Genomic DNA, 15,333 nt, shown 5'->3' on the forward strand with positions numbered 1-15,333 from the left:
TCTTATGGTTTGTCTCTCTCCTGATCCCATCTTGTTTCATTTTTTCTTTCCCTACCTCCAAAACCCCCCACACTGCCTCTCAGATTCCTCGTATCAGGGAGATCATATGATAATTGTCTTTCTCCAATTGACTTATTTCGCTCAGCATAATACCCTCTAGTTCCATCCATGTTGTTGCAAATGACAAGATTTCATTTCTTTTGATGGCTGCATAGTATTCCATTGTGTGTGTGTATATATATATACCACATCTTCTGTATCCATTCATCTGTTGATGGACATCTAGGTTCTTTCCATAGTTTGGCTATTGTGGACATTGCTGATATGAACATTCAGGTGCACATGCCCCTTCAGATCACTACATTTGTATCTTTAGGGTAAATACCCAGTAGTGCGATTGCTGGGTCATAGGGTAGCTCTATTTTCAACTATTTGAGGAGCCTACATGCTGTTTTCCAGAGTGGCTGCAACAGCTTGCATTCCTGCCAACAGTGTAGGAGGGTTCCCCTCTCTCCGCATCCTCGCCAGCATCTGTCGTTTCCTGACTTGTTAATTTTAGCCATTCTGACTGGTGTGAGGTGGTATCTCATTGTGGTTTTGATTTGTATTTCCCTGATGCTGAGTGATGTGGAGCATTTTTTCATGTGTCTGTTGGCCATCTGGATGTCTTCTTTGCATAACTGTCTGTTCATATCCTCTGCCCATTTCTTGATTGGATTATTTGTTCTTTGGGTGTTGAGTTTGATAAATTCTTTTTTTTTTTTTTTTAATTTTATTTATTTATTTGACAGACAGATCACAAGTAGGCAGAGAGGCAGGCAGAGAGAGAAGGGAGGAAGCAGGCTCCCTGCCGAGCAGAGAGCCCGATGCGGGGCTCGATCCCAGGACGCTGGGATCATGACCTGAGCCGAAGGCAGCGGCTTTAACCACTGAGCCACCCAGGCGCCCCGAGTTTGATAAATTCTTTATATATTTTGGATACTTGCCCTTTATCTGATATGTCATTTGCAAATATCTTCTCCCTTTCTGTCAGCTGTCTTTTGGTTTTGTGGATTGTTTCCTTTGCTGTGCAAAAGCTTTTGATCTTGATGAAGTCCCAGTAGTTCATTTTTGCCCTTGCTTCCCTTGCCTTTGGCGATGTCTCTAGGAAGAAGCTATTGCAGCTGAGGTCAAAGAGGTTGCTGCCTGTGTTCTCCTCAAGGATTTTGATGGATTCCTATCTCACATTGAGGTCTTTCATCCATTTTGAGTCTATTTTTGTGTGTGGTGTAAGGAAATGGTCCCGTTTCATTCTTCTGCATGTGGCTATCCAATTTTCCCAACACCATTTGTTGAAGAGACTGTCTTTTTTCCATTGGACATTCTTTCCTGTTTTGTCAAAGATTAGTCGACCATAAAGTTGAGGGTCTATTTCTGGGCTCTCTATTCTGTTCCGTTGATCTATATGTCTGTTTTTGGGCCAGTACCATACTGTCTTGATGCTGATGAGAATGATATTTGCTTTGTAATAGAGCTTGAAGTCTGGAATTGTGATGCCGCCAACTTTGGCTTTCTTTTTCAACATTCCTCTGGCTATTCATGGTCTTTTCTGGTTCCATATAAATTTTAGTATTATTTGTTCCATTTCTTTGAAAAAAATTGATGGTATTTTGATAGGGATTGCATTAAATGTGTAGATTGCTTTAGGTAGCATGGACATTTTCACAATATTTGTTCTTCCAATCCATGAGCATGGAACATTTTTCCATTTCTTTGTGTCTTTCTCAATTTCTTTCATGAGTACTTTATAGTTTTCTGAGTACAGATTCTTTGCCTCTTTGGTTAGGTTTATTCCTAGGTATCTTATGGTTTTCAGTGCAATTGTAAATGGGATCAACTCTTTAATTTCTCTTTCTTCTCTCTTGTTGTTGATGTATAGAAATGCAACTTATTTTAGTGCATTGATTTTATATCCTGACACTTTACTGAATTCCGGTATCAGTTCTAGCAGTTTTGGAGTGGAATCTTTCGAGTTTTCCACATGAAGTATCATATCATTTGCAAAGAGTGAGAGTTTGACTTCTTCTTTGTTGATTCGGATGCCTTTAATTTCTTTTTGTTGTCTGATTGCTGAGGCTAGGACTTCTAGTACTATGTTGAATAGCAGTGGTGATAATGGACATCCCTGCCGTGTTCCTGATCTTAGGGGGAAAGCTCTCAGTTTATCCCTATCGAGAATGATATTCGCTGTGGGTTTTTCATAGATGGCTTTGATGATATTGAGGCATGTACCCTCTATCCCTACACTTTGAAGAGTTTTGATCAAGAAACGATGCTGTACTTTGTCAAATGCTTTTTCAGCATCTATTGGGAGTATCATATGGTTCTTGTTCTTTCTTTTATTAATGCATTGTATCACATTGATTGATTTGCAGATGTTGAACTAACGTTGCAGCCCAGGAATAAATCCCACTTGGTCGTGGTGAATAATCCTTTCAACATACTGTTGGATCCTATTGGTTAGTATTTTGGTGAGAATTTTTGCATCTGTGTTCATCAAGGATATTGGTCTGTAATTCTCCATTTTGATGGGGTCTTTGTCTGCTTTTGGGATCAAGGTAATGATGGCCTCATAAAATGAGTTTGGAAGTTTTCTTTCCATTTCTATTTTTTGGAACAGTTTCAGGAGAATAGGTATTAGTTCTTTTTTAAATGTTTGGTAATATTCCCCTGGGAAGATGTCTGGTCCTGGGCTCTTGTTTTTGGGAGATTTTTGGTGACTGCTTCAATCTCCTTACTGGTTATGGGTCTGTTCAGGTTTTCTATTTCTTCCTGGTTCAGTTTTGGTAGTTTACAGGTCTCTAGGAATGCATCCATTTCTTCCAGATTGTCTAATTTGCTGGTGTAGTATTGCTCATAATATTTTCTTATAATTGTTTGTATTTCTTTGGTGTTGGTTGTGATCTCTCCTCTTTCACTCATGATTTTATTAGTTTGGGTCCTTTCTCTTTTCTTTTTGATAAGTCTGGCCAGGGGTTTACCAATCTTATTAATTCTTTCAAAGAAGCAGCTCCTAGTTTCATTTATTTGTTCTACTGTTCTTTTGGTTTCTATTTCATTGATTTCTGCTCTTATCTTTATGGTTTCTCTTCTCCTCCTGGGTTTAGGCTTTCTCTGCTGTTCTTCCTCCAGCTCCTATAGGTGTAGGGTTAGGTTGTGTACTTGAGAACTTTCTTGTTTCTTGAGAAAGGCTTGTATGGCTATATACTTTCCTTTCAGGACCACCTTTGCTCTGTCCCACAGATTTTGAACCGTTGTGTTTTCACTATCATTTGTTTCCATGAATTTTTTCAATTCTTTAATTTCCTGGTTGACCCATTCATTCTTATTAGGATGCTCTTTAGCCTCCATGTATTTGAGTTCTTTCCAACTTTCCTCTTGTGGTTGAATTCTAGCTTCAGAGCATTGTGGTCTGAAAATATGCAGGGAATGATCCCAATCTTTTGGTACTGTTTGAGACCTGATTTGTGACCCAGGATGTGATCTATTCTGGTGAATGTTCCATGTGCACTAGAGAAGAATGTTTATTCTGTTGCTTTGGGATGAAATGTTCTGAATATATCTGTGATGTCCATCTGGTCCAGTGTGTCATTTAAGGCCTTTGTTTCCTTGTTGATCTTTTGCTTGGATGATGTGTCCATTTCAATGAGGGGTGTTAAAGTTCCCTACTATTATTGTATTATTGTCAATTTGTTTCTTTGATTTTGTTATTAGTTGGTTTATATAGTTGGTTGCTCCCTTGTTAGAGGCATAGATATTTAAGATTGTTAGAGCTTCTTGTTGGACAGACCCTTTGAGTATGATATAGTGTCCTTCCTCATCTCTTATTATAGTCTTTGGCTTAAAATCTAATTTATCTGATGTAAGGATAGCCACCCCAGCTTTCTTTTGATGTCCATTAGCATGGTAAATTGTTTCCCGCCCCCTCACTTTAAATCTGGAGGTGTCTTTGGGTCTAAAACGAGTTTCTTGTAGACAGCATATTGATGGGTTGTTTGTTTGTTTGTTTGTTTTTAATCCATTCTGATACCCTATGACTTTTGATTGGGGCATTTAACCCATTTACATTCAGGGTAACTATTAAAAGATATGAATTCAGTGCCTGTAAGGTGACTGTTACTGTATATTGTCTCTGTTCCTTTCTGATCTCCTTCTTTAAGGCTCTTTCTTTGCTTAGAGGACCCCTTTCAGTATTTCCTGGGGCTGGTTTGGTGTTTCCAAATTCTTTTAATTTTTGTTTGTCCTGGAAGCTTTTTATCTCTCCTATTTTCAATGATAGCCTAGCTGTATATAGTATTCTAGGCTGTATATTTTTCTCATTTAGTGCTCTGAATATATCGTGTCAGTCCTTGAAGCCTGCCAGGTCTCTGTGGATAAGTGTGCTGCCAATCTAATATTTCTACCATTGTATGTTACAGACGTCTTGTCCTGAGCCGCTTTCAGGATTTTCTCTTTGTCACTGAGACTAGTAAGTTTTACTATTAGATGATGGGTTGTGGACCTATTTTTATTGATTTTGAGGGGGGTTCTCTATGCCTCCTGGATTTTGATGCTTGTTCCCTTTGCCATATTAGGGAAATTCTCTATGATAATTTGCTCCAATATACTTTCTACCCCTCTCTCTCTTTCTTCTTCTTCTGGAATCCCAATTATTCTAACATTGTTTCGTCTTATGGTATCACTTATCTCTAGAATTCTCCCCTTCTGGCCCAGTAGTTGTTTGTCTCTCTTTTGCTCAGCTTCTTTATTCCCCATCATTTGGTTTTCTAGATCACTAATTCTCTTTTCTGCGTCATTTATCCTAGCAGTAAGAGCTTCCATTTTTTTATTGCACCTCATTAATTCCTTTTTTGATTTCAGCTTGGTTAGATTTTAGTTCTTTTATTTCTCCAGAAAGAAATTTTATTTCTCCAGACAGGGTTTCTCTAATATCCTCCATGCCTTTTTCGAGCCCTGCTAGCACCTTGAGAATCATCATTCTGAACTCTAGATCTGACATATTACCAATGTCTGTATTGATTAGGTCCCTAGCCTTCGGTACTGCCTCTTGTTCTTTTTTTTTTTTTTTTTTTTTTTTTTTGTGGTGAGTTTTTCTGCCTTGTCATTTTATCCAGATAAGAATATATGAATGAGAGAATAAAACACTAAAAGCGTAGCAAAGACCCCAGAAAAATGTACACTAACCAAATCAGAAGAGACCCCAAACCAGGGGGGAGAACAAAGGGGGTAAAAAGAAATTTAAAAAATTATATGTATACATATATATATATGTGTGTGTGTGTGTGTGTGTGTGTGTATTAGACTGGTGAATAGAACAGAGCTACCCACTTGATTTTCGGTGTATTTTGATCTTTTAGAAGAAACTACCTCCCAAAATTTTAAAGAAAGAAACAGTTATATGTATACGAAAATAAGGGTAAACACAATGAAGGGATGGAATATGACTATAAAGATGAAAATTTTAAAAAAATTCTAAAAAAGGAATTGATAAGATAAGTTGGTTGGAAAAAGAAAGAAGATAAAAAAAGGGGGAGAGAATGTGCTCAGGCTGGAGACTAGAATAAAGCCATGTGCTAGATTTAGAGTATATTTTGATCTTTTAGAAGAAATTGTATCCCAAAATTTTTTAGGAAAAAATAACCCTATATGTATACAAAAAATAAGGTTAAATACGATGAAAGATAAAATATGACTATAATAATGAAGGCTTTAAAATATTTTTTAGAAAGGTATTATTAAGATAAACTAGTTAAAAAACGTTAAAAGAGGAAAGAGGAAAAGTTTTAAAAAATCAGAATAAGAAAAAAATAAAATTAAAAAAATTTAACTTTGAAAGACTAAAGGATCATGGGGAAAAAGCCATGAATTCTATGCGCTGCTTTCCCTGAGCTGTGGAGTTCCACAGTTCTCGCTGATCAATGACCTTGGTCTTGGCTGGATATTCTTGCTAATCTTCTAGGTTGCAGTGATTCTCAAATGTCTTTGCCCGAGGCAGAATCGCACCGCCCTTGTCAGGGGCCGGGCTAAGTAATCCGCTCGGGTTCGCTCTTGGGAGCTTTTGTTTCCTGAAAGCTTTCCATAGAGCTCTGGAGGACAGGAATGAAGATCGAGGCCTCCCATTCTCCAGCTGGAGGAGCCAAGAGCTCAGGGCCCCACACCTCAGTGCGTCCTCAGAGAAAAGGGGTCAATCACTCCCATTTCCCTGGTCTCCAGCCACGCTCTGGGCTCTCCTGGCCTGAGACCAAACATTTCGGTCTCTGGCACACAGCCCTGTTTGGAGTCTCCAAACCCAGCAGATTCCTGCCTCCAGAGGAGGAAGGTGAGTCTCCCAGATGTGCCACTTGTGGGGTCCCAGCTCAAAGAGCAGTGGCCCGACTGTGCCATGGATCTTGGTTTAAGGCAACCCCGAGCTGCGAGCTCACTCCTTGGCTCCGTCTCTGTAGTTGGCTTCCCTGCTCCGCTACCTGGGAGCTCTGCTACACTCAGACAGCCCTGATCCTTCTATGACCCTGCAGGACTTGAGACCACACTCCTGCGAGGGCTCCAGCCCCACCTAGCCTCCGGAGCGATGTCCCTCAGTGGAGCAGACTTCTAAAAGTTCTGATTTTGTGCTCCGTTGCCCCACCGCTTGCTGGGAGACGGCCCCTCCCCCCGTGGTCTACCTTCCCGTCGCTTTGGATTCACTTCTCTGCACATCTTACCTTTCAAAAAGTGGTTGACTTTCTGTTCCTAGAATTGCCGCTCTTCTCTTCAATCTCCTGTTGAGTTTGTAGGTGTTCAGACTGGTTTGATGACTATCTAGCTGAACTCCTGCAACCGGATGTCATGTCAGTCCACTACTCCTCTGCCATCTTGCCTGGGAGAGAAGAATCTTAAGCAGGCTCCATGCTGAGCACAGAGCCCAAGCGGGGCTCAATCTCACGACCCTGAGATCATGACCTGAGCCAGAATCAAGATTCAGATGCTCAACTGACTGAGCCACCCAGGCGCCCCTACTTGTTTCTTTGTTTACACATGCATTCTTTTATTCCCTCATCGGGCATCCCTTCATGCACAGTGACCTCCCAGAAACCCACCCCCAAACTAGAAATGTGTCACTGTCCAGCTGCCCTCCAGAAGCAATCACTGTTCTGAATTTTGCCATCACCCTCACCTTTCGTGCGCATGCGTGCATGTGTGTATGGTGTATGTGTGTGTGTGTGTGTGTGTGCCCACACGGTAGTATGTCCCAGGATTGCTTTGTGACTGCGGACCTTCAGTTCCCTGCTGTATCATATTCTGCTGTGTGTAGACCAGCACCCTGTTCTCGATTCTGGGTCAGCGGGCATCCTGCTCTCCTGAGCACTGCTGGTGACCATTCCTGCCAACGTGACCAGAGGACGGGGCAGACGGGGACAGGAGGGCTGGGGTGTGGGATATCTAAATGGTCAGCTTGGTAAACTAGTGCTGAAGTGATTTCCAGGGCACCTGAGCCAACCCGGATGCCCACAGATGTGGTTCCTTATCCTCCCCAGCACCTAGTATGGCCCAGCTGCCTTTTTTTTTTTTTTTTTTTTTTTTTTGCCAATGGAGTAAGTGCAAGGAAGGTACTTCCCTGTGGTGTTGATGTCCACTTTCCTGGTCACTTACTGTGAGGTTTGCAGCCTTGGGCTCCTTTTCTTCTTCTGGGTTGTCTCATCCCTGGGCAGAGCTCTCTTTTAAAATTCTTATGTTAATCCTTTGTCAGGTATGTATGTCCCAAATTTCGTCTTTAGCTTTGTGACTTCTCTTTGCTAAAGTGTTTTCAATGATTTGAAGTTCTTCGTTTTGTAGTGGTCCCTTCTCTTATTTTGTCTTAGGGAACGCACCCCCCCACCCCCGACCCCATCCTGAGGTCAGCATTGTCGCTTAGATTGTCTTCTAACAATTTCACATTTTTCTTTTGCAAGTTAAGTTCCTATCTACTTGGAGTTGATTTTGTGTATGGTGTGAGGTAGGGATCTGGTTTCGTTTCCTGGGGCTGCCGGAACAAAGCGCCACAGATGGGCACTTAGCAGTGGAAATGTCCTTTCTCACAGTTCTGGAGGCCGGGGGTCCAAGTTCAAGGCAGGATTGGTTTCTCCTGAGTCCTCTCTCCTTGACTTGCAGATGCCACCTTCCCACAGGGTCCTCCCAAGACCTCTTTTGTGTGTGTCTGTCCTAATCTCCTCTTCTTCTAAGGACACCAGCCAGAGAGGAGTAGGGTCCGCCCTAATGACCTCATTATAACTTGAGTATCTCTTTAAGGAGACTATGTGTCCCATTCTGAGGTTAAGACTTTAACATAAGATTTTTGGGGGAACACAGTTCAGCCCAGCACATGATCTGATTTTATTTATAAAGGAAAGTGACACGCCTCTGGTTCTATCCATTAGGCAGCCCCTCCCCCCTTCCACCTCACCTGGACTTCGCAGGACTCTCCTACACCCTCTCCAGCATCTATCAGAGCTTCCTGATATGTGTTCTTTATTCTGTTTATCTGCCCCCCCTTTTTTTCTGCACAACCCTGCACGAGTACCACCTGCCTGTGACCCAGGAGGTGGTTTAGAATCCCCCTGTGTCTGGCTGGGCAGGGGTACATGCATGTGGGCCTTGAGTGGCAGACCCCGGCTCCAATCCCAGCCCCTCTCTGACAGGCTGAGTCATCTCTGGGCCTCAGTGCCCTCCTTGTAAGATGGGGATGATGATGTCTGGGTCCTAATTTGCTGAAAAGAGTCAAAGAATGACGTATGTCACGTGTCTGGTACAAATCCCTAGCACACAGTAGGTGCTCTTTGCTGATCTCAGACCCCCTCTCCACCTCATGCTCCCCCTCACTTTTCAGAGCTTCGTTCCAGGCCCTCCCTTCACCCTGCCTGCCTTGGACTCTCAACACAGAGAACCAGGGGACAGAGTGGGCTCAAGCAGCTCTTTTGTGCAGGAGTAATGAGGCAGAGGTTGGGACCCAGGGACCAAGTTATGGGGGGCACATATGGCCCATGGAGGTCGGGGCCACGGAACATTAACCCCAGTAGGGAGACAACTGAAAGCGTGGTGGGGACCTGAGGGTTCTCTGCCTCACTCTCCTCCCCACCCCCCCACCCCTGAACCCCAGATGCAAACCTTGTGCCGAATAACGGCTCTCAGAGATCTTGAAAAAGATGTTCTCGAAGCAGACCTGAGTTTGAATCTCAGTTTGGCCAGGTGACTTCAGGCAAGTCAGGAACTTTTCTCTCTGAGCCTCAGCTTTCTCATCTGTAAAACAGGGCTAGTTGTAGTCCCATCACAGCACGGGGCCAAGCATGGGATGCTGCAGCCAGCTGGCCCTTGTTGGCACCCTGGGCTGCCCCCTCCCTTCATCTGAGGCACTTTCCAGATGCTGGTGGAGTCCCACACTGGCCCACATGTGTGGGTGGTGTAGAGTGGGGGGGGGACCTTCTGTGTTCCTGGTCCCTCCATCGGGTGGCCCCAGCGGGTCGGGGAGGTGTGAGGGTGCTCATGTTTGGAACCAGAGACAGCTGGATCCTCTCCCCTCAGTTTAGCACCTATGTCATGGGGCGGATGGACACGTACTTTGAGGACCCACTGACTTTCAACCCCGATCGCTTCAGCCCCAAAGCACCCAAGTAAGTCTTTCTTCAAGCTGTGCATGTGGGAGAAGAGTGGCCCAGGGACCTCGGGTCTGAACTGCCAATGACCCCTGAGCCCACATAGCCTCTCAGATCACTGTGAGGGAGTCGGATTCCCTGCTCTGCCCCCTTTTATGGAGAGGAAATCACAGCACAGAGAAGTTAGGTAACTTGAACAAGGGCGCACAGCCAGGAGCTGCAGAGCTGCAGTTTGAGGCCAGCTCAGACTGGTTTCAAAACCCATGCTCATAACCCATCCCCTGTACTGGGAAACCCTGTGATTGGCGCCAGGGGACTATACCTCCCCCTGCCTTGATGGTCCTATCTGAGAAATGGGAATCCTGTTGGCTCCCTCTGCAGCTCGCTATGGGGGTGAATGTCTGAAATTACAGTTGGGGTGGTGGGGGGGTGGCCAGGGTCCAGGGACAGGCCACCTGCATCCAGACCCAGACCCTGCCCAGAACTGCACATGTGACTGGTTGAACATAGAAGTGCCATCGGATTGCAAGCTCTTTAGTTCCTCCTTCTGTGAACCGGAGATAATAACAACTCCTTCTGGAAGGCTCCAGAGGAGGCTAGAATGAGAAAATGCTGATGCAGAGCCCGACAGAGCCAGCTGTTGATGTTTTCAGTGCATGCACAACCCAGCCGTGGTGCATAGCCATTCATCAGCGAGGGATGGGTTTGTCACCGCTGGGGTGGGGCTGCGACTGGGCGGCCACCTCCTGACTGCTCTCTCCATGCAGGCCCAGGTTCACCTACTTCCCCTTCTCTCTGGGACCGCGCTCCTGCATCGGGCAGCAGTTTGCTCAGGTAGGAGTCCAGGGCCGGGGTTTCTGCCGGGAGCAGACTTCAGGGCTGCTGTCTCATCCCGGGCCAGGAGGCATTTCCGAGCCCTGCTCTGGGACCCTTGGGCTGGGGGTCGGGGGGCTGGGCCAGCCGGCTGCAGGCTCTGCTGCACGCTCATGCCCCGGGCCTCCTGCCCGTCCTCACTTCCGCACACAGATGGAGGTGAAGGTGGTCATGGCCAAGCTGCTGCAGAGGCTCGAGTTCCGGCTGGTGCCCGGGCAGCGCTACGGGCTGCAGGAGCAGGCCACGCTCAAGCCGCTGGACCCCGTGCTGTGCACTCTGCGGCCCCGGGGCTGGCAGCCCGCACCCCCACCGCCCTGCTGAGTGGGCCTGGGGTGGATGGGACTCATCGGGCAAGGGCGCCACACCCACGCTCCTCTGCAGCCCCATGGCCACCCACCCTGCTCCCCTGCCCCCTTCCTCAAGGGCACCCTCCACGCTGGCTCCCAGTGGGCCCCCGCCAACCACTACCTGCTTCACACCTCCCACCCCTGCCAGAGCTCCCTGTCCACTGCTAACTCCACGCCCCTCCTGGACTGGCCCCCGCCTAATTCCCAGCTGCTGCCCAGATGTGCCGTCTCCTACCCCAAACCTCTTTGCATAGGCCACTCCCCCTGCCACACACCCTAACTCTTGCTCACTTCCTAAAACCCTCTTCAGGTGTCACCTCCTCTAGGAAGCCCTCCCTGCCACCCCCCGGCCGGGCCAGGGGCCCCTCCTACTCTGTGCTCCCTTGGTCACCTGTGCTACCTCTAACACCACACTGACCACACTGTATTGTGAGTGTCCTTTGATGTGACCGGCCGCCCTGCCAGGCTGTGAACGCCTCATGGGCGAGGTCTGTGTATGATTCGTCTCTGAGCCTGCCCCCGGGCCTGGCCAAGTCGATGCTCAATAAATATGTGTTGACTGCATGAATGAATGGCGAAACCCAGCCAGAGCACTCTGGCCTCAGTTGCTCATCTGGTAAATGAGAGCAGTGTGGAGGCCAGTCCGAGGGCTCATGCAGCCTGGAAGCTAACCGCGCAGCTAAACCCAGACATCTTGGGAGAAGACTGCCCAGGGGGTTTCTGTGTCAGGAGAAACCTATTCCCTTTGTTGGAGGCAAGACCATGTTTCTGTGTGTGGTGTGAGGTTGGGATTATGGGCAGGGTTTTGAGAGCTTGAAGTGACAGAGTCCAGGGCCCTGGGGCCCGTGAGGTCTAGGCGACTCCCAACAAGGTGCTGATACCCCAGAGGGCCTCACACAGGCTAGAGCCCCCAGGACCTCTCCTGGGGACAGCTTGGTGGACCAGGGCACCTGAATGCCTGGCCTTGCACCTGCTACCTTCCTCCGCACCTTCTGGCACAGCGCTTCCCCTCCTGCCCGGCTTGGAGGAGGCGAGACGGGAACTCCCACAGTGGGGGAGGAGGGTGGGTGAAGACGTCGTTCTTTTCTCCCCAGGGCCTAGAGGTGGCCGAGGGGCAGTAAATACTGGACCAGCCGTATCCTCTGGGCCCATCCAAGGAAAAGGACCCCCTGAGTTTCTCCTTCAGCACATGGGAGTATGTTTTCCTGCAGAGAAAACCAAACGCCCAAGCCGGCTGCCTGGGGTTCCTGCCCTGGAAAGGGCTCTTTTCTGCACCAGGGAAGGCATGGATCTGGGCTGGCCCTTGCTTTACGTCGGCAGCTCAATGCTTGTGCAGTCTTGAACTGAGGCGATCTTCCTATTTTGCGGAAGAGGAAACTGAGGGTCAGGGGAAGAAGTGACATGCTCAGTACAGGTGGGTACATTGTACCAGAGTGGAGCTAGGCCCCCGGCCCAGGTGGGTTGTGGGACTGGTACCAGTAGTCTGCCTGGCCTCTGGGCAGAGGCTCCGGCCTCCAGGATCCTCTGTAGCTGCAGACGGCCTGCAGACGGAGTGCTCCCGCTCCCCCAGCCCTCCGGCCACACTGAGCACTGGGCAAGGCGCTTCTCGAGCTACACTCCCACCCAGTTCCCTGTATGGAGGGCCCCAGACCCTCCTGTGGCTCTGAGAACAGTGTGCCTGGGCTCTGCCTCCAGCGCCTGGCCAAACCCAGTCCTTGCTTGTCTGTCCTCAGCTCAAAAGTGCCCCTTCCCACGGCCACCCAAATGCCACTGTTCTGAGCCCGCAGCCTTGCTGTGCTCCCAGGGACCTGTCCTGCTGGGACCTCTAGGCCTCACTCTCTGCAGCCTGTCTCTGAGGTTCACCAGCCCCCCTGCAGCCCTTCAACAGCCCCACTGCTGCCCCCATCCCACAAACTTTATGGCCCACACGTACCCTAGGCACCCCTCACTAGGCCCCCAAGCCAGCCACCCCACACCAACCCCCCAGTTCTCCACCAGCAACCCCTGCTCCATGCCCTACGTCCTGCCATGGCTCAGCTTGGCCCCACAGGACAGAACTTCCTTCAGTGTATGTCTAAGAGGTCCACAGGCTACCAAGCCTCAGCGCTCCAGGGGCATGACCTGGCATTGCCTGGAGGGGTCAGCTCCCACTGGAAACTTCAAATTGCCTTTACCATGCTCTGACTTAGCAGATATCTATCCATTGCTGAACCTGAGTCTTCACATCATTATTTCTTCAAGTCCTCCTGAGTATGACCCATTTCACAGATGAGAAAGTTAAGGCCACAGCACACAGCCAGGCCATAGTGGAGTCAAGACTCAAACCTGTAGCCCCTTGCACTTGGTCTCCCACCATCTCAGCAAACCCTGTTGCTGAAGGCCTGGGCTTGCCTCCCGGGGCTGGAGGCCTGAGGTGAGTGGGAAGAGCAGAGCCTGCGTCCCGCCCCGCGCTGCTCTGCTGTCACTGTCTGTGGGTCAGTGCACCCATCCTGACCTTCCCGAGCCACTTTCTCCTCTGTAAAAAGGACTTTCTGAGTGAGCACGTGGTTCTTGGGCTTGGCTGTGTCGACGAGTCGCTTGGGCCAGCTGGATCAGCCGCTGGGGTGGGACCCCGAAACCTGTCCTGGGGACAGGTTTGCACAAAGATGCTGTCAACCCTGGGGACCCAGGCCAGATGGAAGGGATTAAAACCAAGGCCTTGCAGCCAGGCTTTGTGGGGTCAAATCCAACCTGCACTGTCCCTTTTATGTTTATGCGACTTGGGCCTCAGTTTCCCCGTCTGTAAAGGAGGACGGGCGATAGGAGATCCTCAGACTGATGCGAGAATTAAGAGCGTGAGTATCTTTATCGCTTGTGACCTCTAGGGAAGGAAGGGCTTTCCTGGGAGGCCAGGCAGTGCAGTTCCCAGAAGAGCCACACGGTGGCGCCCCGGCGCAGCTCTCGGGTCGGCGCGGCCGCGGCAGGCCGAGTGGGCGGTGCCTCCCCTTCCCGCGGGGACCGGAGGCCCGCAGGGGCGGGGCCCGCAGCGACGCAGGCCCAGCCTCCTGGGGGCGGGGCCAGGCCGGGAGGGCGCCGACTCCGGCGGGCCCAGGCGAGGGTGGGCTGTGGGGTCCGCCGGCCCCTCGGGTGCGGGTGGGCAGGCGGGCGTCTTCATGCCCACGTCGCAGGGGGGACCGCGAGGCGCGGCAGCGGGTGGGGCCCTCGAGGGACAGCCACGCAGGCGGGCGTGCCGAGACCGCGACCTCTCGGCGATGGGCTGGGCCTGGCGGTGGGGCGCTGGCCGGTCCGGGGGAGCTTCGGCAAGAAAAGCCCCGCGGTGGAGAAGCACCCTGAGAGCCGGACAGGGGGGCAGGCGGCTCCCTCCCGCCCGGGAGCGCTGCGGGGGGGGCCGTTCGGGGCGGAGCTGCTCTAACGCTTAGCTTGCTCTTGGCCGAACTGAAGCCAGCACCAGGGCCCTGCCGCATGGGGGTCCGGGAAGCTGGTGATGATGAGGGGACCTCCCGGGTGGCCCGTGGCCAAGGTCAGGCTGGTGGTTGGACCCGAGAGCCTTGGCCTGCCTGCGCTGGGGCTGAGAAGCCTGGCGCAGCTGTGGGAGGTGGGAGGTTTTCTTCCTCTCTGCCGTGCTCACTAGGACAAGAGGCCGGCTCTGGAGTCACCTAGTGGCCCTGCTGGGCCTCAGCGGCCGCCAACGTGAGTGAACAGAGGGCCACAATTAGCTGCCCCCCCACCCCAAGGCAGGTTCTGGATGGAGCTTGGCCCCTCCTGATTGTCTTGGCCAGTCAGGCATGGTGTCCTTTATGGTGGCCCAGAGTTGGGTAGGGCCACCCCGGGTCAGCCTCACGAACAGTATGGGTGTGTGTTTCCTGCATGATTAATGAGAGAGAGCACGGCCGCCTGGAGGGGACCTCAGGACCGGAGCAGGAGGGGGCTCAGGCCAGTGGCTCTTCCCACGTTTCCTCCCCTCTGCAAGGACGTTTGCTCTCCTCTGGGGCAAGAAGCCTGCCTCTTCAGCTGACTTCCTGATGAATGTGGGACCCAAAGGAGGCTCTCACCCCCCTGGGGCAGATGAGTTCTAAATCCACATGTCTGCCCCGAAGTCATCCCGGGCTCCAGACAGCCGTGGGCATCTCCGCCTGGACCTCTAAATATAACCCGAGCTTGGGGGAGGGGCAGACACTGGGGGTATTTCTGGCAGGGAAGGGAGACTTATTGCCCGAGGGCCATTTCCCTGAATCAGGGCTGGGGTGGGCACACGCGGGGTCAAGGCCCTTCCCTGGCCTGGAGCTTGAGGAACATTTGTTTCTCCCAGAACACGGCTTCCCCTGCACTTCCTGTCCTTGCTTGAGGAAACCATGGTCACCCCCCTGGTGTTGCCCACCTTAGGTAGTCCCTGCTGGTGGGCAGGACCCTGGGCCGGCCAGGCAGAGTAGAGTCATGGCTGCCACGAGGTAGCCGGGGGCGTGTGCCGG

At 50.2% G+C, this 15,333-nt stretch overlaps 1 protein-coding gene across 1 annotated transcript in view; it reads left to right on the forward strand.

The window, feature by feature from the left end:
* CYP46A1 (cytochrome P450 family 46 subfamily A member 1) overlaps positions 1 to 11,434 on the forward strand; it is a 33,054-nt gene extending 21,620 nt beyond the window's left edge. The window contains exons 13-15 of the mRNA XM_080809211.1: positions 9,574 to 9,662; positions 10,412 to 10,478; positions 10,671 to 11,434. Coding sequence (XP_080665337.1) covers positions 9,574 to 9,662; positions 10,412 to 10,478; positions 10,671 to 10,838 — 324 coding nt within the window. The 3' untranslated portion in view covers positions 10,839 to 11,434. The remainder of the gene's footprint in view (positions 1 to 9,573; positions 9,663 to 10,411; positions 10,479 to 10,670) is intronic.
* Positions 11,435 to 15,333: the final 3,899 nt, after the last annotated feature.

The sequence above is a fragment of the Martes martes genome (genome assembly GCF_963455335.1).
Source record: "Martes martes genome assembly, chromosome: 7".
NCBI lineage: Eukaryota > Metazoa > Chordata > Mammalia > Carnivora > Mustelidae > Martes > Martes martes.